The sequence below is a fragment of the Notamacropus eugenii genome, chromosome 1, assembly GCF_028372415.1.
Source record: "Notamacropus eugenii isolate mMacEug1 chromosome 1, mMacEug1.pri_v2, whole genome shotgun sequence".
Classification (NCBI taxonomy): domain Eukaryota; kingdom Metazoa; phylum Chordata; class Mammalia; order Diprotodontia; family Macropodidae; genus Notamacropus; species Notamacropus eugenii.
In genome coordinates, this window is record NC_092872.1 from 660,140,999 (window position 1) to 660,154,321 (window position 13,323).

Here is a 13,323-nt window from a genome sequence, read left to right on the forward strand (position 1 = left end):
AGCACCAGTCTGTATTTTCAGTCTTAATATATGTTTTTCCTCCTCACGTACTCTACACCACAGTCAAGCTGATTTTCTTTTACTCCTACATGACATTCTATCTCTTAACTCTATCTCTGCACAGGCCACTCAAACGGGGAAAGCTCTCCCTCTTCACCTTGGCCTCTTAGAGAGTCAGTTCAAGTACCACCTCCTTCAAGAAGCTTTTCCTAACTCCTCCAACTGTTAGCGCCTTCCTCCCCACAATCCCTCACCAAAATCACTTGGTATTTATTTTGTATGTATCCTGTGTTTAACTGTGGACATACTGTATCACCAGAGTATAACAAGAGCTCCCTGAATGCAGGAACTATTTCATTTCTATCTCTGCAAACACAACACTATCAGAGTGCTTCTTCGTGAATAGTGGCAGAGCTGGGCCTTTATCCTAGTAGCCATTTCTTGGTAGCCTACATTAAATACAATCAAACTCTAACTTCAAATATAAAACACAAGCCTCTTATACCTTTAAAGCAGCAGAATTTGCTTGTTCATCCACAACACCTTTTTTTAGGACCTGGTTCTGAGCTCGAAGCTGAAAATATAAAAAAAGTATGAATTAATTCCAAATGCACATAAGTACAAAAATAATTTATAATTTGTTTCAAGAATGTTTCTGAAAAGAACTAAATACTCGATCTTCCAAATACAGTAGCAAAAATACTCAGCATGCACACACACGCACAAAATGTAAAAAACCTCAATGCATTTGCTAGTTTCTTTTTAGTCCGAGCAAACCAATTTTCATTTCCTTCCCAGTTCTTAGTTTACCAACTCTTCAACTGTATGACACGAATTATGTCACTATATTAGAATAAAGCACCCAAGGAAGATGTGCTACCGTGCCTATAAATGTAATTGCTCATACAAACTGACAAATATTTATCGAGTGTTTGACTGGACATCACAGGATCACAGATGCAGAGTTGGAATGGACCTCAGAGATAGGTACAAAAGAGACATACTTATAGTTGCTAGGGAGACAGGATATATACTGATAACTAACAATATGTGTAAGTGCTAAAAAAGAGAGACAGAGAAAGAATATACAGTTGAGTGCTACAGGAGTTTAGAAGAGGAAGAAACCCAATATGGACTGAATGGGGTAGTCATAGAAAAGATAGGAACTGGGCTGATTTTCAGAGGAATGGTAGAATGCAGATAAAAAAGAGAGGTAATAGAAGGACATTCAACTACAATGAGAGAACAGGAACAAAGACAATGTGTTTTATTCAGTTTAGCTGAGGTATGGAAATCAAGTACTAGAACCCTGGTAAATAAGTATCAGAATTCTGAGAAATCAAAGCAGGTTCTTTTCTGAGAAACTGAAAACTTAAAGAGTATGCCCATTCCTAAGTCTCCATAGATTCAGGCTGTCATTTAGAAAACAAAGAATAGAAATGCTTCTCTGTTGCCAAAAAAGAACCAAGGAATTTGAAAATATTGAACACTGAAGTTGAGACCCCACAGAAAACTAGATAAAGTGATATTATAAAGGGAATTAAACAGGATCTTCAAAAGATAAACTAAAAGAATATGGTGACTTCCGGCTATAAAAATAACAACATACATTGAGATTGTATCATCCATGTTAGTTTATGTGAAATGATTGCATCTGTATATGACAACTAATTAAAGTATTATGAGATTGAAAGAAGAGAAAGGTCTCCAGCAATCTAATTGAAAGTCTAACCTAAAAAATCAAAGCATAACTATATTCAAACCTCACAGCCACAAAGAAAAGGCTGAAACTTAAGACACTGACACTGGTTTTTCAATTACCCAAAATGCAATCAACCAACCAGTATTTACTGAATGTCTATTTTGTATAAGACACATCTAAGAGCTCTGAAGAAAATAAAGAATAGAGTGAAACAGAGATCTTGTCCACAAGGAGTTTTCAATCTAGATAAGATGAATGGACATATGCACATGTAATGGTAATTTAAATGGGAAGATCTTTCCCATCCATTAATAGGCCCATGTAACCTGCCTGGGTCACATGGAAGTCTGAGTCACATGGAGCCTGTGGTGGGAGGAGTTTGCTGAACAGGTAGAGCAGGAAGGAGTTGAGCAGAAAGTGAGTCAGAGCTGGGAAAGAGAGAGCAGGCAGAAACTAGTGTGAATGGGAGAGCTTTTTGTGATTTAAGGGAGCTGGTTTGTAGGAAGTCTAACAGAGGGAAGGCTTGGAGATGGTAATACCCCCTGAACTGTTACTGTGCATAGATTTCTTTGTTGCTATGATGGATTTGGTTTTCTGGTGTTGGTTCAGCTTTCTGGTGTTTGAATAAATGTTCTGTTTTTGTCTTCCATGTGGAGAGTCTGTTATATTTTGTGATTCAGAACTGTGCTGATATATTCACAGCCACCATAGGCATTGTGAATATCGCACTGGCGCTACAACACATGAAAAGATGTGTGGGGAAAAGAACCCAAGAGAAGGAAATTAAAGTCTGAAGACATGCAGAAACAATTTTTATTCCAATGGGATAGAAAAAAAGGTTAAAATGATCAGTGAGGATGGGATGCACATGTAAATCAACTGCCAGATTAGATTTTTTAAAAACCATGTATAAAAGATAGTGCAGATAAGAAAAAGTGAATACAAAAACATGGCAAGGTCTAATAATAGTAATAATAGCAGCTAGTATTGATGTAGCATTTTCAGATTTACAAAATGCTTTACAAATATTATCTCATTTGATCCTCACAACAACCATGGAATTCGATGCTATTATCATACCCATTTTATACATGAGGGAATCGAGGGAGACAGAAATTAAATGACTTGACTAAGTTCACACAGCTAATAAGTGTCTGAGGCTGAATTTGAAAGACATGTTCCTGACTCCATGTCCAGGGCTCTGTCCACTTTACCACTCAGCTGTCATAAGGCAGCTGCAATTGAGAAATTTCTGAAACTCAGAAATGCTAAAGTTCAGAATGAATTAAAGCTGGCAATAAATTCTAAGGACAAGAGGAAAATTATTTTAGCTATATAAGGAAAAAATTAGGATCAAAGGAAATATAAAGCCACTGCTCTTAAAATAAGAAAATAAAAATACACAAATTTTCTAAATCTTATTTTACATCATTTGTTTTCTCTGCCAAGAGGAATGATGACTGTACTAGAGGAAATATAATTAAAATTAATAGGGGCTTGTAATCCAAGATAAAATAAGAAACTATTAAGAGAGTGAGCCCTGGATGGTTTTAGGTCACCACGCTAAAATGAAAAACATCCTAGTAGACTAAAAAAATAAAAATCTGGCAAATATGATTCCTGAGCTACCATCAAGGAGCTTAGAAACATAGTTGAATATAAGCCATAACATAGGACTAGGAAGGAATAAATACTGTTCTGATTTAAAAAGAGAAAGACAGAGAAGAGAATGGAGAATGCAAAATTGAGGCCAGTGAGTCTGACTTTGTCAAATTTTAGGAAGAACTTGACAAGCTGGAGAACACCCACAAGAAGATAACTAGAATAGTGAAGGGCCTTGGACCATGCTATAAACACAAGGATTAGCTGAAGAAATTGGGGGTGTTTAAAAAAAAAAAAAAGGCTTAGGAGGGACATGATAGCTATAAGTATCTGGAGAGAAGTAGTATTAGATTTGGTGTGTTGGGTACCAGAGAAGACAACTAGGTCAATGGATGAAAGTTGAAGAAAGTTCCTTAATTGTAAGGGAATCTTCCTATCAATAGAGCTATAGAAATGTGGAATGGGCTGCACTAGATCATATGTTACCAAAGTGGGTGATGTCACCCCCTAGGGGGCTTTGGAACGGATCCGGGGGGACAGCACCTCAGGTACAACTGGGGGGCATTGAATAAAAATCAGGGGGCAGTGGAAGCATAAGGAAAGAAGAGAATTTTGATAAACCCTTTGTACATGTTTCATCCGTTGTGTAACAGAATTAAAGTTGTAATGATATCGTAATAATATTATTTTCCAAATAAACACACTAAATGCAAGTTATAACCCAATCAGGGGTAAAATCTACCAACAGGTCTTAACAAGCAAGTGTTGGCAGGCCAGATCATGGTGCATTGTCAGGAAGTCCAGCATGCATCAACAGAAATGTGTGCATATAATGACTTGTTTATAATATCATACTATATGGTTATATCACGTAATACTGTGTCATCAAAATTTCAACATAGGTTAAAAACCCATAAATTTACAATAATCGATTATATTTAGGATGTATCATGTTTAAAAAAATAAATATATAAATATAATATAAATAAAATAATATAAGTAAATATATTTTTTATATTTTTGAAATGACACAAATTTCAAAAAACTGTTAAAAGGGTTTTAAAAAGTAATTCCAGAGAAGCACTGAGTAATTTTTTTTTAAAAGGGAGCAGTAGGCCAAATAAGTTTGGAACCTCTGCACTAGAACATGGTGAACACTAACCCCACCCTCCCCACCCCCATAATGAAGTTCTCCAAGAGGAGAACTCAAGTTCAAATTTGGTCTCACTTACTAGCTGTGTGGCCCTGGGCAAGTCACTTAATCCTGTTACCTCCAAATAAACAACAAAAAAAAACCCAAATACTGTTGTCATTAAAGGATATAACTGAAATTTTTTCTAGCGTATCTATACTGTCTCTCTCTTGTTTCGTAGATAGAGAATGATATAGGTAATGATACCTGACAGTTTCAAGTCATTATAACTGTATTTTTTAATCCTAAGACATCTGATAAATCTATGCTTCAGCATCACTATTAATACTAGTCCTCTCAGTACTTCCATTTCCTGATCTGCAAAATGAAAGACTTAAAACATAAGATTTCTAAGAACGTTTACAGCTCTTCATCTTATATTTAGCATTTAAAACCCTTCACAATGTAGCCCCTTCCTACCTTTCAATACTACCTACATTTTATTCCCCTCTAGGGACTCTACAATCTAGCTGCACTGTCTATTTGTTATTCCTCAAACCCAACACTCCGTCTCCTAAGTCATGCATGCCTAGAATGCTCTCATTCTCTATCTCTGGCTTCCCTTCAACACTCAGTTCAAATTTCATATTCTACAAGATATTCGGGGCCCCATCCTCCCTTAAGCTCAATGCTAGTGCCTTCCCTCTGAGAGTATCTTCATTTACAAGGTATAAATCTTGAATGTACATAGTTATTCATATCTTTTCCTCCTTGAGCAGAGGAACCCTGTTTCTGTTTTCATCTTTCTTTGTAGCTCTGGCACTTAGCAGAATGCCTGCCACATAGAAACACTTAAACTCCTGCTGACCGAATGACTAACCAAAGAGAGGTTAGCATATCTCTACTGGTTGTGCATTAAGAATATCACCAACTCTGAAAACAAAGTCTGTTATATATGTTTTTGCATCAGCTTCTTTTGGAAAAACTGGTTAGTTCTGCTGCTGCTATTTTCCTATCATCTTCTTCAAATGAGATAAAATGCATAATCCTAAATAGAAAGCAAACCTATTTCCAAACTCTGCCTCTTCAGCTGCCTCTTCCTGTACAGATTTTTTGTTTGTTTGTTTGTTTTTTGTTTCAGGACACTCGTCACTGACCAGACCTCTGTGTGTTGTTTTTCCAAGAAAAGCAGTGAACTATACAGAGCTATTCACAAGCTCTCTCTCAGCCTCACTTTGATCAACAAAATTTCACAAAATCTCATCCTTAGAAGAGGCCTTCAAGACCAGTTGTCCAATCTGTGCCCATAAAAAGAACTCCCTCTCCGATATACATAAAAAATATGAACATTCAGCTTTTCCTTGAATACTTCCAGTGAGTGTGAATACAACTTATTGAGGCAGACTCTTCCATGTCTATACAGTACTAATTATGAAAAAAGACTCCCCTTACAGGGAACCTCAATTTCCCTCGTAACTTCTACCCATTTCTCCTGGGACTGCCCTTTGAGGCCAAGCAGAGCAGAACAAGTTAATTCTCTGTTGCATATAATAGTTCTTCAGATACCTGAAGGCAACTATCATGCCCCACAAATTTTTTCTCCTGAGTAAACAATCCAAACTTCAACCCATCCTCAATCAACATTTACAGGATGGCTTGTCAGGGAATTCATTCTGAAACAGGGAATTTTTTGATATCTCCTCCTTCAATAACCAAAGCTGGGCTCTCATCCACTTATTAGGCTATTGGTAACTGAAGCACCTCCCCCTACAGAAATTTAAGATGGTAAGACATCATCCACTTGGTGTTACTTTAGTTAATCCCCATTTCTGAAGTTTGAAGGTATCAGAGAATATCGCTGATGAAATATAAGTTATCAACCAACTCTGAACTTAGGAACAAGTAGTGTAAGGCACCTGATAATGTGAAAAAATTCAGATACTCTTTCTCCTATGGGCAGGGTCTCGGGAAACTCTCACCTTGTCTTCCAGTCTTAGCCACTGATGAAGATAGTCTATCCTTAACTTATCACTTCAGGGGATAAGATCATCAACTGGTTAAGACAAAATCAATTAAAATAATTTCAATAACCTGAACCACATCTTTATCTGGAGTAGGGCTCTATGGTATTCTATCTCTAGTACTTTGATTTGAAGGACTCTTATTACAAGACTCTCAAAGAGCTTAAAGATTAGAGTACTCAAGGTAGTGATTAGAAGAACATCTAAGTAACTACCTCATTCAGAGCCTCACACTAGACTGTAGGTTAGCCTCATTATAAGATGTCAGGAACCCTAGATATTACAGACCACTCCATGTAATAGAGTGGAAAAGGTAATGAAATAGGAGTCAGGAAATCTGGGGTTGGGCCCCAGCTCTACTACGTATTACCTGTGAAGCCTTGGGTAAATCATTTAACCTCGTGGGGCCTCAGTTTCCTCATCTGAAAAATGAAAAAGAGCATGAGGTAGTGTAAAGAGCACTGGATCTGCAAACAGAAGACCTGGGTTTGAATCTCCTGACTTGGCTTCTTAATATTTTTCTAACCTTTCAGAATCTCAGTTTCCTCATTTGTAAAATGAATGAAATGATCTATACAATCTTTTTTTTAAAATCCCTTCTAAAAAATATAATCTTGTCTCTGCCATTAACTAGTTGTGTGTATCATTGAAAGCTAAGGACCTCAATTTTCTTCAGCTGTATAATTATGACATGGACCAAATGGTCTCTTAAGGGTTTTTTTTTAACTGAAATTCTATTGTTTTAAGTCTCTAAGTGTCTGGAAAGAAAAATATATAGTATCATAACTCTATTCCTACCTCCCCAAATATCAACTATCCTATAATCACAAGTTTAAAATCCCCCCAAAGGCAAATTTAAAAAACAACATGATAGAAGGATAGGCTCCTAGAGAAATAATTGAAGTTCAATTTCCCTAATGTTTTTCCCTGCTCTAAAAGGAATTTTGAAAAGAGGCATCTTATTCTAAGTGCAAATGTACCACTCCACATACATTCAGCCAGCCCTTGCCTAAGAACAACACAAACATCTGAAGATATCCTGAAAACTTTTTGGAAGGACACCAATGGGTCCCAGCAGGAATGTAAAAGCTCCAGCAAAAAACTGAGGATCCACAACAGATTTAACAAAAAAGAAAAGGATAAAGGATTTCTGCTGCAGTGGGCGCAGAAGAAAGATAGATACATATCTTTGTGTACATAAAATAGAATATGTACATAAGACCAGGTTGTGAAGATAGTATTTGTTCTTGGAACAACTAGTTTCTTCTTGAATCCAATACTGACTGAGGAATCTGAACTCTACTGGCTTCAGACTAGAAAACTCTTCTGAAAATGTATTCTTGAAATTTATTAATAATCTCCTAAATGGCCAAAAAAATGGCATTTTCCTCCATCTAAGTTTTCCCTGATCTCTCTATAGCATCTGACTTTGACCACCCCTTTTTCTATAAACTCTCTCTTCCCCTTGCCTTACAAGACACAACACTATGCAGGGTTTCCGTTAGTTCCCTGATCAATTATTTGTGTGTCTTCTCGGCTAACTCATCTCCACATCAAGGGAATAACTCAAGGTTTAGTCTTTGGCCCCAGCTGTCTCTCTTTATATTCTCTTCCCTGAGAAACTAATTATTCTCATAGTTACAACTCTTTTCTCTACAAAGATGACTCCCAAATCTTTATCTCCAGCCATGACTTTTTATTCCCAGACATATATCCAACTGCATACTGGACATTTTCACTTAGCTGTCCTCCTCTCACTTCATGCGGCTTGGATGATCTCAGAAATAGCAATGCCTCTCAGACCACCAGCCCTCAATACCATCAAGTAGAATAACTTCTGTAGAAAAGAGGACTTCCATTTCAATTATCACAAACACTAGCCACTGACAAACTGCCACCAATGAACAGGTAATTGGAAGAGCCAGAGAAACAGCAGTGCCCTTGAGATCAGGAGCCCTGCTTCTAGCTTAGCCCCTGCAGTCATAGTCCAGGAAAGGAATGCTGGTGGATAAGGAGCCTGCCATCTCTGCCAAAGGCAACCTAGAGCCAACTACTTAACCAACTACCACGGACAAGCAGGCTAAGTCCCAAAGCCAGAGACAGAGAATCACTCTCCACACCCCACCGCTAATCCTTACAGCCACAAACCAATTTTTTCTGCCAGCCCCAACCTCCTTGGAAGCCACAACTACTAAAGATCTGGAAAAGAAAGTTCTCACCACTGTCAAATGGTTCAATATCAGAAAGCTATATGGTTTTATGAATGAAGGTGGCCTTAAATAAGATGAACTGCCATCTGCTTTGCCTGTGCACCCAAGGGCCATGGGCCCTTTCACGTAAGGTACAGTTGCAATCTCAGATCTATGCTATCTCCCCCATTAGAATACAAGCTCCGCAGGAGCAGAGCCTGTCTTGCTTTCCCCAGCTTTGTATCTCCAGCTCTTTACACACAGCTTTAAGGCTTATTATATGCTTTCTCCTTTCATTCATGCATTCATTTTATATGCTAGTGACACTCAACATGTCAAACTCAACATCTTTCCCTTCCAAAAAATAGTTTCCCTCTTCCTCTCCTGATCTCTCCAGCTGCTAGTGCCCTGTTCAGCAAAGTCCCTGGGACAGAGAAAAGTACCATAACAGGTTAGACCCTACCATTCCCACCTATCATTAAAAATAAACTTGTATTTATTTTGTATATACTTATTTCTAAATATGTTGCCTCCCCCAACAGAATGGAGGTTACTTGAGGAGAGAGACTGTTTGATGTTCCTCTTTGTATACTCAGTGCCCAGAAGCACCTGGCACATATAAGTTACTTAATACTTGCTGATCAACCTCCTCACTTTTGTCAGTAGCACTACCAAACCTCAGGGTCATTTCAAAATTCTCCCTCACATCCAAAAATCCAATTAAACACACAGACTTGTCCTCCTTTCTCCTAAATATCCCTTTCTTCTAATTCCCATTTTCAACACTCTAGTCTAGGGTGCTGAAAATGGGAATACCTTCATATCTCACTAAAAGATTATTACTACAATAGCCTTCTCAGTATTCTTCCTGCTTTCATTGTCCTCTAATATACCTCAACTACACATAACCACCAGACTGACGTTTCTGAAATACCAGTCATTATGTCACTCTTTTGCTCCAAAACCTTCTATTACTCACCACAGTCCGTAGGATGAAATCCAAACTCCCGCAACTTGACTAGCCTTTTAATAATCCTACATCCTAATAATAGGAGTAAACTTTGTAAAGTTTTCATCATATTGCTTCCCCAATCAAAACCTTCATTGGCTTATCAAACAGAACCCCAACAATTCAGCACAGTCTTCCAGATCCCATCTTACTTTTCTATTCTAGAAAGAGAAAAGAAAAACTCCCCATCATATACTCTCTAGCCTGGACATACTAGTCTCAAAACACGCCCTGTGCTTTCCTATCGCTGTTCCTTTGTTCCCATGATTCACTCCATCTAAAATGCCCTTTTTCTTTCCCTCTCAAAATTCTGTATATTTTTCACAATCCTACTCAAATTCTACTTTCTCCATTTCTTCCCCAAACTCACAGATGAAAGTAAATTCTTCCTCCTCCAAATTCCCACAGGATTTTGTAAATAACTCCTTTATGTCTCTTTACATCCTACATGGTATAGTTATTTTCATTTTCATCATATTTCCATTAGGTTTTAATGAATGTGAGGAAGGGAGGGGAAAATTCTTGATTTTTGTAACCCCTAAAGGTCAGAGCATCAAGCAAAGAATAGACATAAATTAAAGTCTGTCACATGATAGACCAGGCCAGGACTCTGTTCAATCTTGTTTTCCAATATTCTTCACCACTCAGTCAACGATCATTTATTAAGCATTTACTATGTTCCAGACACTGGGGATGAAAAGAAAGACATAAACACAGTCCCAGCTATCAAGGAGCTCACATCCTAATGAAGGAGACATACAAATAACTATGTAAATTCAAAATATATGCAGGGTAAATGAAAGGTAGTCCCTGAGAGAAGGTGCTAGCAGTGAGGGAAGAGGAGGAATGGAAAAGTTCTGCAGAAGGTGAGATTTAAGTTGAGTCTTAAAGCAAGTGAGAGAAGCCAGGAGACATAAGTGAGGAAAGAAAGCATTCCAGGCATGAAGGACAGCCTGTGAAAAGACATTGAGTTGGGTGATTGAGTGTCATGTGGTGTATGAGAAACAGCAAGGAGGTCAATGTATCTGATCACAAAGTTCTGTGGAGAGGAGTAAAGTATAAAAACACCAAAAAGGTATGAAGGGGCCAGATGGTGAACCCTCCCTAATGTAATGGCCTTATCCAATCATGTCACCCTGATCTCTTCACTCATAATGCTCCTATTCCTCACCCAACCAACATGAAATGTCATCTCCTCTAATAACAAATCTTAGCTGACTTTTAAATTCAGCTACAAGGTTCCATGCCTTCCTCAAACTAATAACCTGCACTCTTCTTCCCCTGTATTCCTAAACCTTCTATGTTGGCATTAATCACATCTTGCCTTGTACCTTAACTTTTTAATGTGTACATCTTGTCTCCTTGATGAAGCTTATGTTCCTCAAAGGACATGCCATGTATTTCTCTGTATCTCCCTCTGCATCTAGTACTACACAAGTCAGAAAATGGTTTAGTATAGTCACTACCAAGTACTGTATCAAGCAGAAATTCAATATATCTAAGTGGTATGTCTACAGTGTAAGGAAAATCTAGTATGGTTGCTTGAGTGTGGGTATTTTATTTTTAAGATCCCAGCCTTTAAACCCCGTTCTATATCTTTTCCTACACACTTGTTCCAGGACTGATAAAGGGGTTTTTGGAACTCCTTCAGGCAAGTTTATCAACCAGAAAAGTTAGTCTCCTTACTCTATTCACACCTTGGGAAGTATGTTGTTTCACTGTCACTGTTGTTGTTTTTAAGCAACAAAAATGGAATGATCTAGTTCTGTCCTATGCCAGATGGCACAACGAGAGAGGAATGCTGGACCTGGAGTCTGAAATCTGGCCATTAACAAGTTTCCTAACATGTACAAGTTTCATGATTCAGGGCAAGACACAATCTCTGTCAGCTTCCTCACTATAAAATGAAGATAACAGCACCTAACTCCCAGAGTAGTTCAGAAGATTAAATGAGATATTTGTAAAGTACCTGACTCCACACAAAAGGCTTGTTCCCACTCCCTTCTAACACGGTTTTTTTCATTTTGGCCACAAAGAGCTTTTCAATTTTTCAAAAATACAAATAGCACAGAGATTTGCCACCATTTCAGATAGTATGGGATTCAGAGTTGAATGGGACCAAGGAGGAAAATCATCCATTCAAACTCCTTCACTTTACTGATAAAGAATAGTATCTCGGAAAGTGCGTAATCGCCCAGGGTCACATAGGTAGTTGAAAAGCTAGGGTCGGAATCTGGGTATTCTGAGTACTGCAAGTCCAGCACCCTTCCACCACTACCGCATATTCAAAAGGAGGTGATCCGTACTCGGAAGGCAAAGACAACAGTCTGAGAGGCAGATCTGGAGTCACAGATCCAGAGTCAGAAAGGCCCTCGGAGAACACCGCACCCCACCAGGGGCTGCGCCGGCTCAAAGACGGCTACTTGGCTCCAGGAATGAAGCACCCCAAGCCACACAAGTCTTCCAAGGCTCGGCCGCCCGGGGGCTTCACTCCCCGCCCCAGGGCGCGGGTCCTCAGCACGTGTTCTTGGAGGGCCCAGGAGCCTGGGCTGATGGAGGTCTCCAGACCCCAACCCCGCCCGCCGGACAATTAGCGGGGCGGGGGGGTCCCCCTTTAATGTCATTCAACAAGTGCAGGAGGAACGCGTCACTGTGCAGGGACGAGGCCCGCTTCCTCCAGGGGCTTTCACAGCCCTCTCGGAGGCTCGGAATAGATCCAGCCCCTCCACGCCCGGGCAGCCCCCAAGGAGGACCACCAACATCCGGATGTCGGCGCATCGTGCTGGCCCGGGGAAACTGAGGCCAGGGGCGGGGGAAGCAAGCCACCTGCCCTCCTCCCCGAGCCCCCAGGACCCAAGGCGGGGCTCGCAGGCGGAGGCGCCCAACTCTGCCGCTGCCCGTCCATCCCCGAGGGGCCCCGGACCCCGCCCAGCACCCCCGCCCCGCGCCCTGGGCTGCAGGTGCACCGAGCATCATCGCGGGGCCGGGCCGCTCCGGGGGCATCCGCCCGCCCGCCCCTTCCCCCGGGAGGCTGCCCTGGCCGCTGCTCTGGCGACGGGAGGCGGCGGGGCCGGGGGGCTGACGAGGGGCTGACGGGGGGCTGGCGGGGGGCTGGCGGGGGGCTGGCTACCTTCGAGTACTCCTGAGCCAGCTTCTGGTACTTCCCCTGCAGGTCCGCAGCGGCCATCGCGCCCCCCGCACCGTCCAGGCCGGGCTGCCCGGCCCCAGTCCCGTCCCCTCCACCCCCAAACCCTGGAGGCTCTCGCCGGCTCGGCTCCGCCAGCGCCCTCCTCGGGCACCCGGCTCTCAGCAGGTACCGGCCGCCGCCTCAGCCCCGCCGCCGTCGCGGAGCCTCCACTTCCGGGTTCGCCCAAGGGGAGAAAGGCGGGGAAAAAGCCCGAGAGGGGAGGGAGGCGGAGCGAGGGCGGGCGGACGTCGCGGGTCCCCGCCTACTCACGCAGGGGACGCCGGCGCGCAGCCTCGCCATCGCCAGCGCCACGAGGCTCCGCCTTTGGAGCCCCGGGGGGCGCCATTTTGACGCACGGCCCAAGATGGTGTCAAAGGCGAGGAGGGTAGGAGCTGCCAGAACCGGAAGAAGCGTATGGGAAGGGGGGCAGGGAGAAAGGAGGAGCGGAAGAAGGAGTGACGGAGACCGCTGGTGAACTCAT

General features: G+C 41.4%; 1 protein-coding gene across 7 annotated transcripts in view; it reads right to left on the minus strand.

The window, feature by feature from the left end:
* PPP1R21 (protein phosphatase 1 regulatory subunit 21) overlaps positions 1 to 13,195 on the minus strand; it is a 91,765-nt gene extending 78,570 nt beyond the window's left edge. For 2 of the 7 annotated variants that reach the window (XR_011972758.1, XM_072635625.1), the window contains exons 1-2: positions 12,786 to 13,110; positions 506 to 574 (exon numbers count right to left, since the gene is read on the minus strand). Coding sequence is in view for 2 of the 7 variants with exons in the window: in XM_072635625.1 (XP_072491726.1) it covers positions 506 to 574; positions 12,786 to 12,842 (126 nt within the window). In the remaining 5 variants the exon portion in view is untranslated. The other 5 variants (XM_072635629.1, XM_072635630.1, XM_072635628.1 and 2 more) reach the window with 5 other exon arrangements.
* Between the last annotated feature and the right edge of the window lie 128 nt (positions 13,196 to 13,323).